The 13390-nt window shown below is 52.5% G+C and overlaps 1 protein-coding gene across 1 annotated transcript in view; it reads left to right on the forward strand.

Annotated features, from left to right (window-relative positions):
- The window catches only part of RIPOR3 (RIPOR family member 3), a 42457-nt gene that overhangs the window by 21101 nt on the left and 7966 nt on the right, over positions 1–13390 (forward strand). Inside the window, exons 3-13 of the mRNA XM_031059109.1 lie at positions 1982–2128; positions 4350–4428; positions 4809–4832; positions 4967–5020; positions 5675–5824; positions 6329–6392; positions 6824–6867; positions 7495–7620; positions 8274–8419; positions 12326–12455; positions 12810–13390. Coding sequence (XP_030914969.1) covers positions 1982–2128; positions 4350–4428; positions 4809–4832; positions 4967–5020; positions 5675–5824; positions 6329–6392; positions 6824–6867; positions 7495–7620; positions 8274–8419; positions 12326–12455; positions 12810–13390 — 1545 coding nt within the window. The remainder of the gene's footprint in view (positions 1–1981; positions 2129–4349; positions 4429–4808; positions 4833–4966; positions 5021–5674; positions 5825–6328; positions 6393–6823; positions 6868–7494; positions 7621–8273; positions 8420–12325; positions 12456–12809) is intronic.

Below are 13390 nucleotides of genomic sequence, written 5' to 3' on the forward strand. Positions count from 1 at the left end.
TGGCTGGCAAGGTCTGTCCAAGGATGAACACAAATCAGGCCCACATGGACATTCTTCTGCACATGCTAAATACACTTTTGCTTTCTTTTAGCAGCTTCCCCTTGGGTCTGTCAGTCAGACTCGATTTTGTGTTTCCCCACCACGGTCTCCACAGGAAGCAAATGTTATTGCTGTTATCTGTAAAGTGGGAAATCTGATCCTGAAATTACCAGGTTCACAGGGAAAGCAGCATGGGAACATCCAGCCTTCAGCTACTGGCCCTCCAGGCCATGTCAGCTCCTCCACGTTTGTGTGAAAAGCATGGAAATGGGATTCACATCAGTGCTCAGATGGGCTGCAGGGACTGGGGGATGCTGAGGGGGAGAGGGAAATCCCAGCCCTGTGTGCAGGACTGAGATGCTGTACAAGGGAAGTCACCTCCAGAATTTAGGGTCTGCACTCCAAAAATCTGAAGGTAAATTCCACAATGAAATAAAACCCAGGAGTATTTGGGATTTTAATTTCAAAAATAATTTTAATTTGGGCTTTTAATTTCAGAACAGAATTGTCTCTTCTATTTGGTATCTTGCTAATTGGAGTACTCTAGAGCTTTGAATTAGATGCTATTTCTTCTTAGCATGAAAGAATTTCAAGCAATGAGCATTCTAGGAGATTCTTTCAACAGCTTTTATTGGTCAGACTGCCCCTTCCAGTGTTATTCCTGTTGAAACTCTCTCACTTTGCATGGAATTCCCAAAGACACATTATCATAGTAAATAAAAGTGATATTAATGTAAGGTTCTAATTTAGCAGTTATGTTCCTTGTTGTGGGTAACCTGAGCTCCAAATGGTTTGGTTAATTAATACTTTCCATTAAGGCATCATAAAAAACCAAGATAATCAGTGGTGTGAAGAAATTAGGCACCCAGCAATGTTTGGCAACCCCTAGTTTGTGAGATCTTTCGCAGAGCAGCTGTTAAAAACTGGAGTTCAGTGGAAATTTAGGACAAGGATAATTAAAGCAGGTACTCAAGGGCCTCTCTAATAGGACTAGGGACAGCTCTCAGGTGTGCTGGGCCTGGCTTTCATCAGCCAGCACAACAATCTGCTCAGCCTCAGCCAAAGGCTGGAACTGAAACCAGCCAGGGGTAACTGCTGAGCCTGATGGAGCTCACCATCCCCCCAGGTGAGTGGAATTTAGGGTGCAAATTGTGGAGAAGGTAGAAAAGCTTTTCAGAGAGCAACTGGCTGGTGTGGCTTGCCCTGGGAGATGGGAAACTTCTGCAGGTAGTGTTATTTTAGAGGCTTTACTTACAGGGATTATTAACAAACCAATGTAAAAATAGCCAAGACTTAGGGGAGGATTTAGAGAGAGAGGGAAGCCAGGCAGGAATTGTTTGCAGAGAGCTCATTTTCTGCTTTAAAGGTGTTTCTAACTGATGGTTCAGGGTGCTCCAACTCCTTAGGGTGGCACAAAAAAGTCTATAATAAAAAAGTGAGGTACTTCTGGTAGAAACAATATTGAATTTTGATTTTGCAGTTGCTTTTAAAAGTAATTAGCTGAGGTGTTAGATGCTGAAAAAACCCTTGATAGTTATATCTTGTGTGCAATCTGGACCTGGCTTTTGGAAGCGGAGCGTGCTCTGAGCCATGGTTTAAATGGATGGGGAGTGCAGGGCAGGAAGCTGCAGCTCCTGAAGGCTCCTTAGGGGAGCTCTGCCCTGGACCTTGAGCAGTCACAGGTGTGTTTCCTGGCTTGCAGGGGCTCAGCAGGGCTCCCCTGGGGGGCTCGGGGGTGACCCAGGCTGTGCCCAGCCCTGCCCTGCTGGCACACAGAGCCAGCACTGGGGGTTCTCCTGCTGCCAGGTGCCCAGGAACGTGCAGGGTTTGAGTGAGTGAGTTTGGGACTGTGGAGCTGGACCCTGAGCTGTGTGCCTCAGGCATCTCGGGGCTCCCAGGTGATGGGCTCTGCACTCTCCTGAGTTTCCTTCTCCTCCCGCAGCAAGTCCCTCAGCAGGAGCTCCGTGAGATCCAGGATGTCCCTGAAGCCCCCCAAGGCCTACAACTCCCTGCAGAAGGGGGCACTCGTCTGGGATCCAAAGCCACTGCAGGTGAAGAAAATTTTTGAAGCTTTGAAGAAAGGACTTAAGTAAGGACTTTTTCAATATTGCGATTTGCCCTCCCTGGTGGTGCTGCTGAAGTGTGTGTGGCACTGTGCTCTGTCCCCTCGGGCACCCCGGAACTCCTGTGCTCACTGCCCGCTCCTGGGGCCCTGGGAAATGAATCTCACTCCCTCTGGGGCTGCTGGCAAGCCCAGGGCTCTGTGCTGTGTTAGCTCCTGGGTGTTACGGGCACAGTGAGCGCTGCCCATCTCCTGGGGCAGCTGAGGGTGGCACAGGGCACGGGACAGCCTGACCTGGGCAGTGGCTGGCACAAACCTCTGCAGAGGGGACTGTGTGGGGTTTGCTTTAGCTCAAAAAGTGACTTAAAACCGAGTCTGGAAGTGAGGGTGTGCCCTGCAAAGGCAGACTGGGGAGGGGGGGCTGGCTCAACAAGCACTTCAGTTCTCCTTGTGCTAATTGCTGAACTAATTACAGAGTCAGCTGCTCTAGCAGGGTGTCAGGATGGGTCTTTTGGTTTTTCATTTCTTCTTCTCCCTCTTTTAATAGAATTAAACTCTGAAGTTCAAAATAACTCTGTGATCTCTGGGTGCCTCGTAAGGCAAAGGTCTAAGCAGGTTCACCTGAAAACTTCAGCTTTTTGATTCCCCAGAATGTTCTGGGTCTGTTACCACAGGAGCTTCATTTGCAGCCTGCAGCTCTGTCAGAAGATAAAATGCCTTTCCCTGGGTTTGTGAGCCCTGGAGCTGCTGGCAGCCCTGCAGTGTGGCACTGCTGTCCTCCACAGTTCGCTACTGTGCTCGTTTTGGTCATGGTTTGTTTTCTTAAGCAAAGACCATCAAATGCATGTAGTAACACTTTATAAAGTCTGATGTGTCACGTTTTGAGTCCAATAAAAGACTATGAAGTCTTCCCCCTAAAAATACCCACCAATGTCTTATAGAGGATTTCGATTTAAAAGAAACAAGGAAACCAAATGTTTTTGCAGAGCTGAGAATTTATCTGAGCTTGGGGAGGAGAACTATAACGTGGGTCAGGACGTGTTCCCAGTTCTGCAGCGGGTGCCACACGCTCCTGCCAGCAGTGAGTGGTGACTAATTGACTGGAGGAACCTACAGAAAACAACTGGATCAAATAGCAAAGCAGAGGCCAAGCTTTAAGTAAATGCAGACCGAGTCCACTCGGTGCTGGAGAGACTCGAGCTTTCAGTACAGAACATATTTTACGTGCCTGTTTCTTTATAGCTCTAGAAAATACCTCTTTATTCTGTTAACCATCTGGCTGCCATTCCAGCAAGCTGCTAATTGTAACATAGTAAAGCTAAAAGTGATGAAGCTTTTCTGAAAGGTGAGTTTGTGCTTTTCTGCCTCCAGCCCTGGGCTGTTCTGGGCAGGTGTTGGGAGCTCCAGCTGAGTGCTGAGACGTGGGATGTCTTGGGGGAGCTGCTTTTGGAGCAGTGAGAAAATGAAACGCATCAAAGCGAGTGTGAGGAAGTGGAGCTATTTGGACTGCCAGAATGAAGTTATTTGGACTGCTCAGAGGCTGTGTCTAAGAATGTAGCGTTTACCAGGTGATTCTGGTCCCTTTTAAACACTGGAGGAAAAAGTTGCCTAAGTCTGCTCTGTATTAGAAGCAGAGTTGGAGGAGTCCCAGCTGAAAAGGTTTCAGGCCCTGTGGAAAGTCCAAAGGCACAAGCCTTGCATGCAAGCAGCTCTGGAGAGGCCAGCTGGCACCCAGGGCTTCACACCTTGCAAACTGCATCTCATCCTGGAAAAAGGATTAAGGAATTGCCTTAACACAGCCCTCAGCTCTGTTTGCTGAAGCCCTGGGCAGCATCTGCCCCCCTCACCTGGGCAGGGTCTGTGAGCTGGGCTTGGAGGGCTCCGTGTGGAGAGGCTCTGCCCCTGAGGTGGGGCTGCCTGGGGGCTCCTCCTCGGGCACTGTGGGCAAATGGACCCTTCTGCTGGTGGACCTGTGGGCAGATGAACCCTTCTGCTGATGGGTGGACCTGTGAGCAGATGATCCTTTCTGCTGATGGATGGACCTGTGGGCAGATGAACCTTTCTGCTGCCTCACAGGAAAGGGTCAGGCAGGAGCAGCTAGGGAAACCCGAGAGGGACATCTGTGGTTTGTGAGTGTGTTAGAATTTGGTGTTCTCCTCCTCCATCACCTGTGAGGTTCTGCTGGAGCAGCTCCCCAGAGAATCTCTGATGAATGCCCAGGATCTGACATGGCTTCCTCTCTCCCCAGTGAATACCTGGAAGCACACCAGGCTGAGCTGGATTATCTCTCTGGGCGGCACAAAGACACAAAAAGGAACTCTCGACTGGTAAGGTGGTTTCAATGTTAAATACTGAAATGAAGAGCACAGGAGTAGCTGCCTTCTCCCAGCTGGGAGTCCCAGGGCTGTCCAGTTAACACACTGAGTGGGATCCTCAAAGCAGCACGATCAGAATTGTCCTAAGCAAGGCAGTCCCAGCTGTGAGAATTGACCTCGCAATGTCTCATTCTCAGTACCCAGCAGTGCCCTTCACACTGTGTTTCTGTTCTGGGCTGAATCTCCTTGTGTCTGCTCCCTGACCAGTGCTTGTAATATTAATTTAGTGTCAATTAGGATGCTCCCAGTGGCTCTTGCAGTACCTATGAGAGTCTCAGTAGTGGTACAAATCCAGGTGCTCTCCTCCTCAGCCTGTGCCCTTTCTCTTTCAGGCCTTCTACTACGACCTGGACAAGGTAAGGCTGTTGGGGATGGGATGGAATGCTGTAAATAGAGGAGAAATGGGTGATTTTCTGTCTGCTGTGTTACCTAATGTCTCATTTGGGAAATAATTTCTTGCATCCCTTTCTCTCTTGGCCCTCCTGAAAAGCAAATCCGCTCTGTGGAGAGATACATCAGGAAGTTGGAGTTTCACATCAGCAAGGTGAGGGTTTATACAGTGTACTGTGAGGCTCCCACTGCTTTGTAAGGGATTTATCCACGTGGAAAACACTCTGATTGCAGTTCAGCTGAAGGGGAGAGTGCTGGGGGCTTGCTGAGAGCTGTAGCCTCTCTTCTTGCAGCAGGAGGGGATTTCTATTTATTTATTTATTTTCCTGAATGGCTCTATTCAGGCTGAATGTTGGGCACGGCCCAACCTGAGTTTTCCTGTGAAACCAGTTTGCATTTTCTGCCCGTTTGTTCAGAAAATGCCGCTCTGGGAAGCCTGACGTGTTCTCCCCGGTTCCCACAGGGCAGTTGTGTGTCTGCTGCCTGCCAGGGCTGCCAGAGGCTCCCCCCTGGCACTGCAGGGCTGGCAGGCTGTGCCCAGGGAGCTGGGCCCCTGCTCTGGGAGTTCTGTGAGCACGGCGTCACTCTGCTTCTTGTCTTCTGCTCTGGAAACAGCAGAGCTGCTCGTGTTCTGGAAAAAGCACAGGAGATCTGGGAGCAAGCTGTAAATGCAGCAGCTGCAGCATCTGCAGAGCTCTGGCAGAGGGACTGGGGCTGGTTGTTGGGTTTTTTGCCAGGAAGCACTGCTGGAGTTCCTTTCCTGAACCATGCCAGGCTAACCCAGTGCTTTCTCTGCCCTGTCCCAAAGGTGGAGGAGCTCTATGAAGCCTACTGCATCCAGTGCAGGCTGCGGGACGGGGCCACCAACATGAAACAAGCCTTCTCCCTGTCCCCTGCCACCAAAGCCTCCAGGGAGAGCCTGGTGGAGCTCTACAGGAACGTGCAGGAGTGCACAGAGGTAGGAGATCCTTCCCACCCACAGCCAGGACCTGCCTGCTCCTCCACAGCCCCGTGCTGGGGGCTGCTGCTGCCTTTTGTGAATGGTGGGCGTTAAAAACTTCATGTGTGCGAATCAAATACATTGTAGGAAAAATACATTGTACATTGTACAAAACACATGTGGCAGCAGCAGCTTCTTCAGCCCCAATACATACCCCTTGGTGCTGGGGTCTCTTATGGCCTCCATGGAAGTGTGGGATGAGAACTGAAGGAATAAGCTGTGCTACTTTTACAAAACCAGTAATGGGAGGTAACTGACAGTGCTGATTCAAGGGGTTCCACTCTTCTGTGGAAGATTTTCTGTTGTACCAATCCATCCACTTTGCTTTTATCTGCCTTTACTGCTGAAAATGTTTGTGTGTCCTTTGGAAAAAAAAGAAAAAGAGATGAAGTCCTTTAAAAGCAATAGCACGTGTGGGGCAGCAGCTGCTCTGCAGAGCTGTGACTGCAGCCTCTCTTGCAGGACATGTGCTTCATCGAGGGGGCTCTGGAGGTGCACCTGGGCGAGTTCCATGTGAAGATGAAAGGTAGGCTCCTCTCTCCTTTCTGCATTCACTGATTTGGGATTGCCCTGGTTCATTGGTCTGGGGTTTCTGGGCAGCAGTCTGACCCCCTGAGAGCCCAGTTATTCAGAGAGACCTTGGGTGGAATTCTGGTTTGCTCCAGTGCCATCAGAGACCTGCCATGGTGTCCTATATTGGAATACAGAGCTGACAAGCTTTCTGTTTCAGGCCAATTACATGTCCTGGTATCTTATATTTGAACACAGAGCTGACAAGGTTTATTTTTCAGCTCATTAAATGCTGTCCTTTTAAGACTGTGCTGGGCTGGTGGTGCAGCTTCTGCGCAGGGCTGGGGACAAGGGGGTTGTTCCCCAGAGGGTCACTTGGTTTATTGCTGAGCTTCTGGGGGCTTTGTAAAGCTCTACAAACTCTGGGAGTTCTCCTTCTCTTTCCAGGGCTGGTGGGCTTTGCTCGTCTGTGCCCAGGAGACCAGTATGAGGTGCAGTACACAGCTTTTGTGCATTTTGTGCTTTTCCCTGCAGTGAGGGAGGGGCAGTGGCAGCACAGGGGCAGCGCTGGGAGGTGTGGAGGGAGAGCAGGAGCCAGGCTGTGACAAGGCAGGCTCTGCTGTCAGGAGAGCACAGCACTGGCACACTGCCTGTGCCCTGGGCAGGCACAGAGGGGCTGCATGTGGCCTGGGTGCTATGGGAGGCTTTGAGTGGTGTGATCTGGGTGCTATGGGAGGCTTTGAGTGATGCCACAGATTGCCCACCAAAGCCCAGTGCCAGGCCCCAGAGCTGCCCTGGGATCAAGCACCAGGGGCTGCCTGGAGCTTGCCCTTGGCACGGTGTGAACACAGCCAGGGTCCCCCTGGGTGCTCTCCTGTCCTCACCTTTCCCAGGGAATTCCTGCAGTGCATTCTGTGCCTCAGCACCACCCCAGCTGCAGGGCAGTGTGCTCTGGGCTCTTCCCCACTGCCTCTGGGTGCTTTTTAGGGGTTAAACCTGCTGCCCCATTCCTGGCTCCCCTTTTCTGCTCTGTGCAGTGCCAAGGGAATGGCTTTGCTCCTGTGGGCTGAAGGGGATGCTCTGGGACATGCTGATCCTCTGCCCTCTCTGGTTTCCAGGTGTTTGTGCGGCTGGGGCGCCAGAAATGGAGGCTGAGAGGCAAAATTGAGACTGATGACAGCCAAACATGGGATGAGGAAGAGAAGATTTTTATCCCCAACCTGCATGAGAAGTTTGAAATCAAGGTGTGGTGTATAATGGTTGGATTGGAACCAGGGTTAACAGGTCTTCTGCTACTTCCCTCATAGGCTACCAAGGGTTTCTTAACATTCTTAGATAGTTTTCTTTTTCTAACTGTGTAAAAAATGGCAGTTAATCCGTGGTGAAGGACCATTAATTCTGATTTTCCTTTGGCACTAGCACCTCTATTAGCCCATCTGCTTTCCCATGCTCTGGGCTATGTGGTTGTGTTCAGGGATTTTTGTTTGCTGATGAAAGTCACTGACAAATGTCCTCCTCACCTCCTGCTCTTTCCACTCAGTGCTCTACGATGAAAAGAGCAGGTTTAAAATCAGGAAAAGCTGCACAGCTGTGTGTCCCAGCTCCTGAACCCCCCCATCAGTGTCCCTTGTGGGGACGGTGGCTCTCAGCTTTGGGGGCACAGGGCTGTGCCAGGCTGGGTTTACAGTGGGGACAGTGGCTCTCAGCTTTGGGGGCACAGGGCTGTGCCGGGCTGGGTTTGCAGTGGGGACAGTGGCTCTCAGCTTTGGGGCACAGGGCTGTGCCAGGCTGGGTTTGCAGTGGCCCAGAGCAGGGGTGACCTGGGCTGCTCTCCTCTCTGTGCAGTGCTTTGGGATTGCCGCCTGAGCTGGAGCTGGCTGTGTTTGTGTCCCTGCAGGTGACAGAGCTGCGAGGCCTGGCCACCATCCTGGTGGGGGTGGTGACGTGTGACAGCAGCAGCTTCTTCAGCCCCAAGCCCCAGGCCATCGTGGTGGACATCACCGAGCTGGGCACCATCAAGCTGCGCCTGGAGGTGCTCTGGAAGTGAGTACAGCCCCGGCAGCAGCAGCCACACACCTGGGGAGCAGTGCAGGGCTGCAGGGTGGCCCTGGGCTGCATTCAGCATCGAGGTTCCCTTTCTGCCTGAGCCAGGGGACAGAGCAGCCCCTGCCCCTCGCAGCCAGCCCTGGGCAGGGGAGGGGACAGGAGCTGTTCCTGGGACCCCCCAGCTCTTCCTTTGTGTCACCACAGCCGTGGCACCTCAGCAGTAGCCTGACCCAGCTCTCCTGGCAGAGCTTTCCTGCCCCTGTTTGATGTTTTTCCTCCTGAGATCTGGCAGTATATGGAGTTTATAGTCTGGAAGGAATCACTTCTGCTCTCTTCTTGTGACCCCAGCAGTGGCACTGACAGGCAGAGTCCTTCACTCACACTGCTGGGTCTGCCCCCTTCCTGTGCAGAGCTCCAGAATTCACCAGGCACACGAGCTGTCCTTACAAAGGACTGGATGAGGAGACCCCCACCCCTTTCTGGGCTGTGGCTGAGCTCCTCCCAACGTGGATCTCCTCAGCACGTTGAATTTGGGGCAGAACTTGGCACAGAGCTCCCATCCCAGTGCTGCTGGCTCTCCCTGGCTGCAGAGTCCAGCTCAGACTGCAGCTTGGGGCTGGCAGGAGGAGTCCCTGGGACGTGGGACAGCATCCCACAGCCCTGGGGCTGGAGCAGCTGAGCCGGCAGGGCTGCTGGTGACTCGTTGTCCTTGGGAGCTAATTGTCCTTGGGAGCTAATTGTCCTTGGGAGCTAATCCCCCTGGCACCTCTCAGAGCTGAGAGCCCGGCTCTGTGTCTCTGCTGTGTCTCAGTCTGTGGGATGTGCTGGGGTCCCCCCAAGTGGATTCTCCAGAGCTGAGCTGGCCTCCCCTCTCTGACAGCCTGTCTGCTGGGGCTGTTTACAGAAGAGAGAGGCTGTGTGTGATAACTCAGGGTGTTTCTGTTTCAGAGATAGAGCACTCATAAGAACAGCTGCCTTTTCCTCTGATTTAAGAATAACTAAACAAATCCATCTGATTTACCCAAAGTTCCCTGAGAGGCAATTTTTCAGTCTAGACCTGCTTTGCGAGGGATCCAAATGTAGATCTCTCTTCTGCTTCTAAATGTACATTTTCTTTAAATAGGCCTCTGGTCTTCTGGGCTCAAACAAAAGTGCCTTCAGCTCCTTTTTAGATGGTGCCATGAGGAGTGTGAATGAGCCTGGGCCCTTGCAGAACGGCTTTGTTGGCCAGTTTGGCAAAAGGCTTTGGGTTTTTTGCCAACCTAAACAGCAGTCTGAGTTGTGTGTCTCACATGCAGGATAAAGAGAGCTGTATTCTCCTTTCAGAGCTGCAGCAGTGCCCTGCTCTGGGATCCGGGCACCCTGGGGGCTCTGAGCAGTGCTGGCTCACAGGGGCTCCTGCAGCAGGGGGACAAAACCTTAAGGGACAGTAAAAGAGGAACGTCTGGCTTTGACTTTGGGATGCATGCCCACTGCCAGTGCTGCTCTTAGAGATGCAGGTTTAGGTGGGGAGGCAGTTCCTCCTGCAGGACCTTCGGGCAGTGATCCATTGGAGCATCCCTGCCCCCATTGGTGCTGAGCTGGGTAACCTGGAGATGGTTCTCGTTAGGCTGGAAAGGGTGGGTGAGACCCAACAGCCCCTCCCTGCTCAATTCCAGGGGCATTTCCCCAGGGCTTCACGGGGGAAAGAAAAATCCCATCATTGACAGTGAGTCCAGTCCACTTGACCAGAATTGGCCTTTTTGGGGTGTTATGTTAGCCGGGGCTCAGGCTGAGCTGTGGGATTCAGGCAGGGAATTCTATCCACACTTCTGTTCTGGGGACATTGAATCCATGGAGTGGCTGGACAGGAGGGAGTGACTGGGGACAGCAAAGATGATCAGACTTGTGGGTCACTTTAGATATTTTTTTTTTTAATAGAGTTTTTCAGTCCTGAAAAGCTGTTGCTGGATAATCCTGTGCAGGCATGTGGATGTTGGCTGGGAAACGTGGACAGGAAATGTGGAGCCACTCTTTCTCTCAGCTCAGCCACAGCCAACCCCCACCCCCATCGAAGTACTCGCTCCACAGTTTAAGGTTAAACAACGACATTCCTGCATAGTTTCTACCTATGCAGAGGTTGTATGTCAATGATTTCAGGAAGTGACTAAACAAACTGAGGAAAAGCCAGTGACAATTACAGACAATGGTCTGCTTGCAAAGTCTGCAGCATGGCAGCTCCCAGCCATGGGCTGGGGAAAGCCCACTCCATGCCCTGGCAGCTCTGCCTGGCCTGGAACATCCCCTGCTGGGCTCTCTCTGCGTGTCACAGGGCTGGGAGAGATGGAGCCGTGGAGCTGTCCCCGTGTGCGGGTTTGTTTGCTGGGGAAATGTGGAGGGGACGATGGATCATGCCCAGGGAGCCCAGAGATAAGAGAAGCTCCAGAGCAGAGTCCGTTCCTGCTGTCCCTCTGCTCTGCTCTCAGTCCCTGCTGCAGGACCAGGGGCTGCTGCTGGTCTGGAGCCAGCTGAAGGGCTGCATTTTGCTGGAGGCTTTTAGGAATTGTCAAAGGGGCAGAGCAGATTTCGTTTGTTCTTGTTCCTCTCCTAGAAGTGTCATTTTGCATTACTGCATCACTGTATCACTGTATTAAAAGCTGAAAATGAAGAATCTGAGGAATGGATCCCTGTGACTTTTGTTAAGAATGCCATGGGTAGGAGTAATTTGCTTTCATTAGTAAACACAGCAGGCTTTGGCTAAAAGGCTCCTGCTGTCAGAAACCCGATTTATTTCTGCCCATGAGTCCGTGCAGATGGCTGAGCTCTGAGAGCGGGGTGATGGAGCCCAGCTGGGGGACCCTGGCCTGGGGGCTCCAGGCACCCCCTGTGCTCAGGGGAGCAGTGCTGCCTGCAGGATGCTCTGTCCTGTGCAGCTTGAGGAGCCAGACTGGGCTGGGACTCTGCTTTCAACTTCTGCTAGAGAGCAGAAATTCACTTCCCTGCAATCGATTACTCCTCGTTATCACTTGCATGTCCTGCAATGAACAGCTGAATTCAGCTGATTTTATCCTGCTCTTTGGTTGTTATATTCAGTCACTGAGGCTGCACATTTGTTGCAAACAATTCACTTTTTTCAAAATGCCAGTACTCAAGTGGGAAAGCAGACTTTCTTTTGGTGCCATCTCAGTAGGCAACAAAAAGTAACACAAATAGAAACCAAACTTTACTTAACTTGAAGTGTGTTTTCTGTCTCCTGGTTCGCTGCGCTCCATCCCAGGGGATCATTCATGTGAGTTTCCTTGGACTGCTTTGCAAAGGAGCTGAGAAAGCACTGGCTGAGGTGGAGTAGGTAATTATGGAGCCTTTGGAGCAGCCCTTGACAAACCCTGCAGAGCACAGGCACATTGCTCTGGGGCTGTGACTGGCTCATCCCTGCCTGTGTGGAGCACAGACCCTGCAAAGTGGCGCTGCACAGGCCTCCTCTGCCAGCCCAGGAATTGCTTATTAATAGCTGGAGGATAACGAGGGCTTTTATTGGTTTTTCCAGGTGCTGTGTGCTCTGCAGGAGGGAAGCTGGCAGCTCTCCTTTATTACATGTGCTGTATTTCCTTCGCTGTGGTTCTGTGGCTGTCGCTGCCCAGCCCTGGTGCCAGGAGGGCAGAGCAAAGTTCCTGGGCTCACTGGGCTCCTCTTCCCAAGGCTCTGGCTCAGGTTTCTGTCCAAAGGGTGTTGACAAATCCGTGTACAAACCACAGCCTTTTTGCCTGTGTCGTTCTCTGCTGGAGCAATCAAAGGTTCTGGCTAGAGAGGCAGTTTCTGTTTTGCTTTGTTCTGGGTGTTGCTGACTGAACATCCCTGTTTAACTCCTACCAACACCTCTGTGCTCGGCTCTCACTGACACTTGGGCCTTTGTTTCTGCTGCAGCCCCTTTGACACAGAGAACCTGTTTCTGTCCCCTGGAAGCACTGCCAAGTTTTCTGTGGGCAGCAGGAAGAGCTCCTTGTACAACTGGACCCCCCCAAACACCCCCAGCTTCAGAGAGAGGTATTACCTGGTGAGTACATGGGGAGGGCAAAAGGCACAGCACAGACCTGGGGCTTGCCTTTGGGCTGGAGCAGGCTGTCCAGGAGCACACTCAGGAATGTGAAAACAGCACTCTGCCCCCGTTGCAGCTTATTTTGGGCCTTTGGTAATTTTTTCTTTTAAAGTTCTATTTTAGATTTTGTAAAACATTTTTAAAACCCTCACCAAGACTCTGCTCAGCAGCTGGGGTGGCAGGGGTGGGGGTGCCTGCTGCAGTAGTGTGTGGTGGGAATCCAGCTGGGAGCCAGGAGAGCAGAGTCCCCTCTCCCAGGTGGGACCTCGGGCTTTGCAGCACCACCAGGCTCACCTGGGCATCTCTTTGCAGTCTCTTCTGCAGCAGAGGCAGAGCCCAGGGGATGGAGGGGAGGAAGCCCAGCCTCCCAGCATCCTGAGCTACTTGGCTGCCTGTGATTTCGATGTCCCTGGGAGGAACAAGCCCCACAACCCTGCAGAGACTAGCGAGGGGGACTCGTTCAGCTCTGAGGATCAGAAGGGGGCAGAATCCAGAAGCACAACCCCAGCCCTGGACCACAGGATGTTGCCGCTGGTGATTATTCGAGAGACCGGAGCAGAAGAGCTGCAGCATCCCCTCCCAGACCACAGCACTCTGGACATCCTGAAGAAGACCCCGTGCGGGGATGGATTCCCGAGGAGCCCCTCCAGTTTTCCCCCCCGTCACAAGGGCAGGGGAGATTCCTTCGGGCCGGCCCGGGGCCGCCTGGCGGAGCAGGAAAACCTCAGCCAGAAAAGCTGGAACGCTGCGAGCGACCTCCGAGCGGAGGGGCGTGCGAGGGGCATCGACAGGAGCCTGCAGGAGCTGCTGGCCCTGCTCAGGTGGCGAGAGGAGGGCCGAGCGCAGCTGGAGAGGCTGCAGGGCCAGCTGTCGGCCCTGCGGGACCGCCTGAA

This window comes from Geospiza fortis, unplaced genomic scaffold (genome assembly GCF_000277835.1).
Source record: "Geospiza fortis unplaced genomic scaffold, GeoFor_1.0 scaffold361, whole genome shotgun sequence".
Lineage (NCBI taxonomy): Eukaryota > Metazoa > Chordata > Aves > Passeriformes > Thraupidae > Geospiza > Geospiza fortis.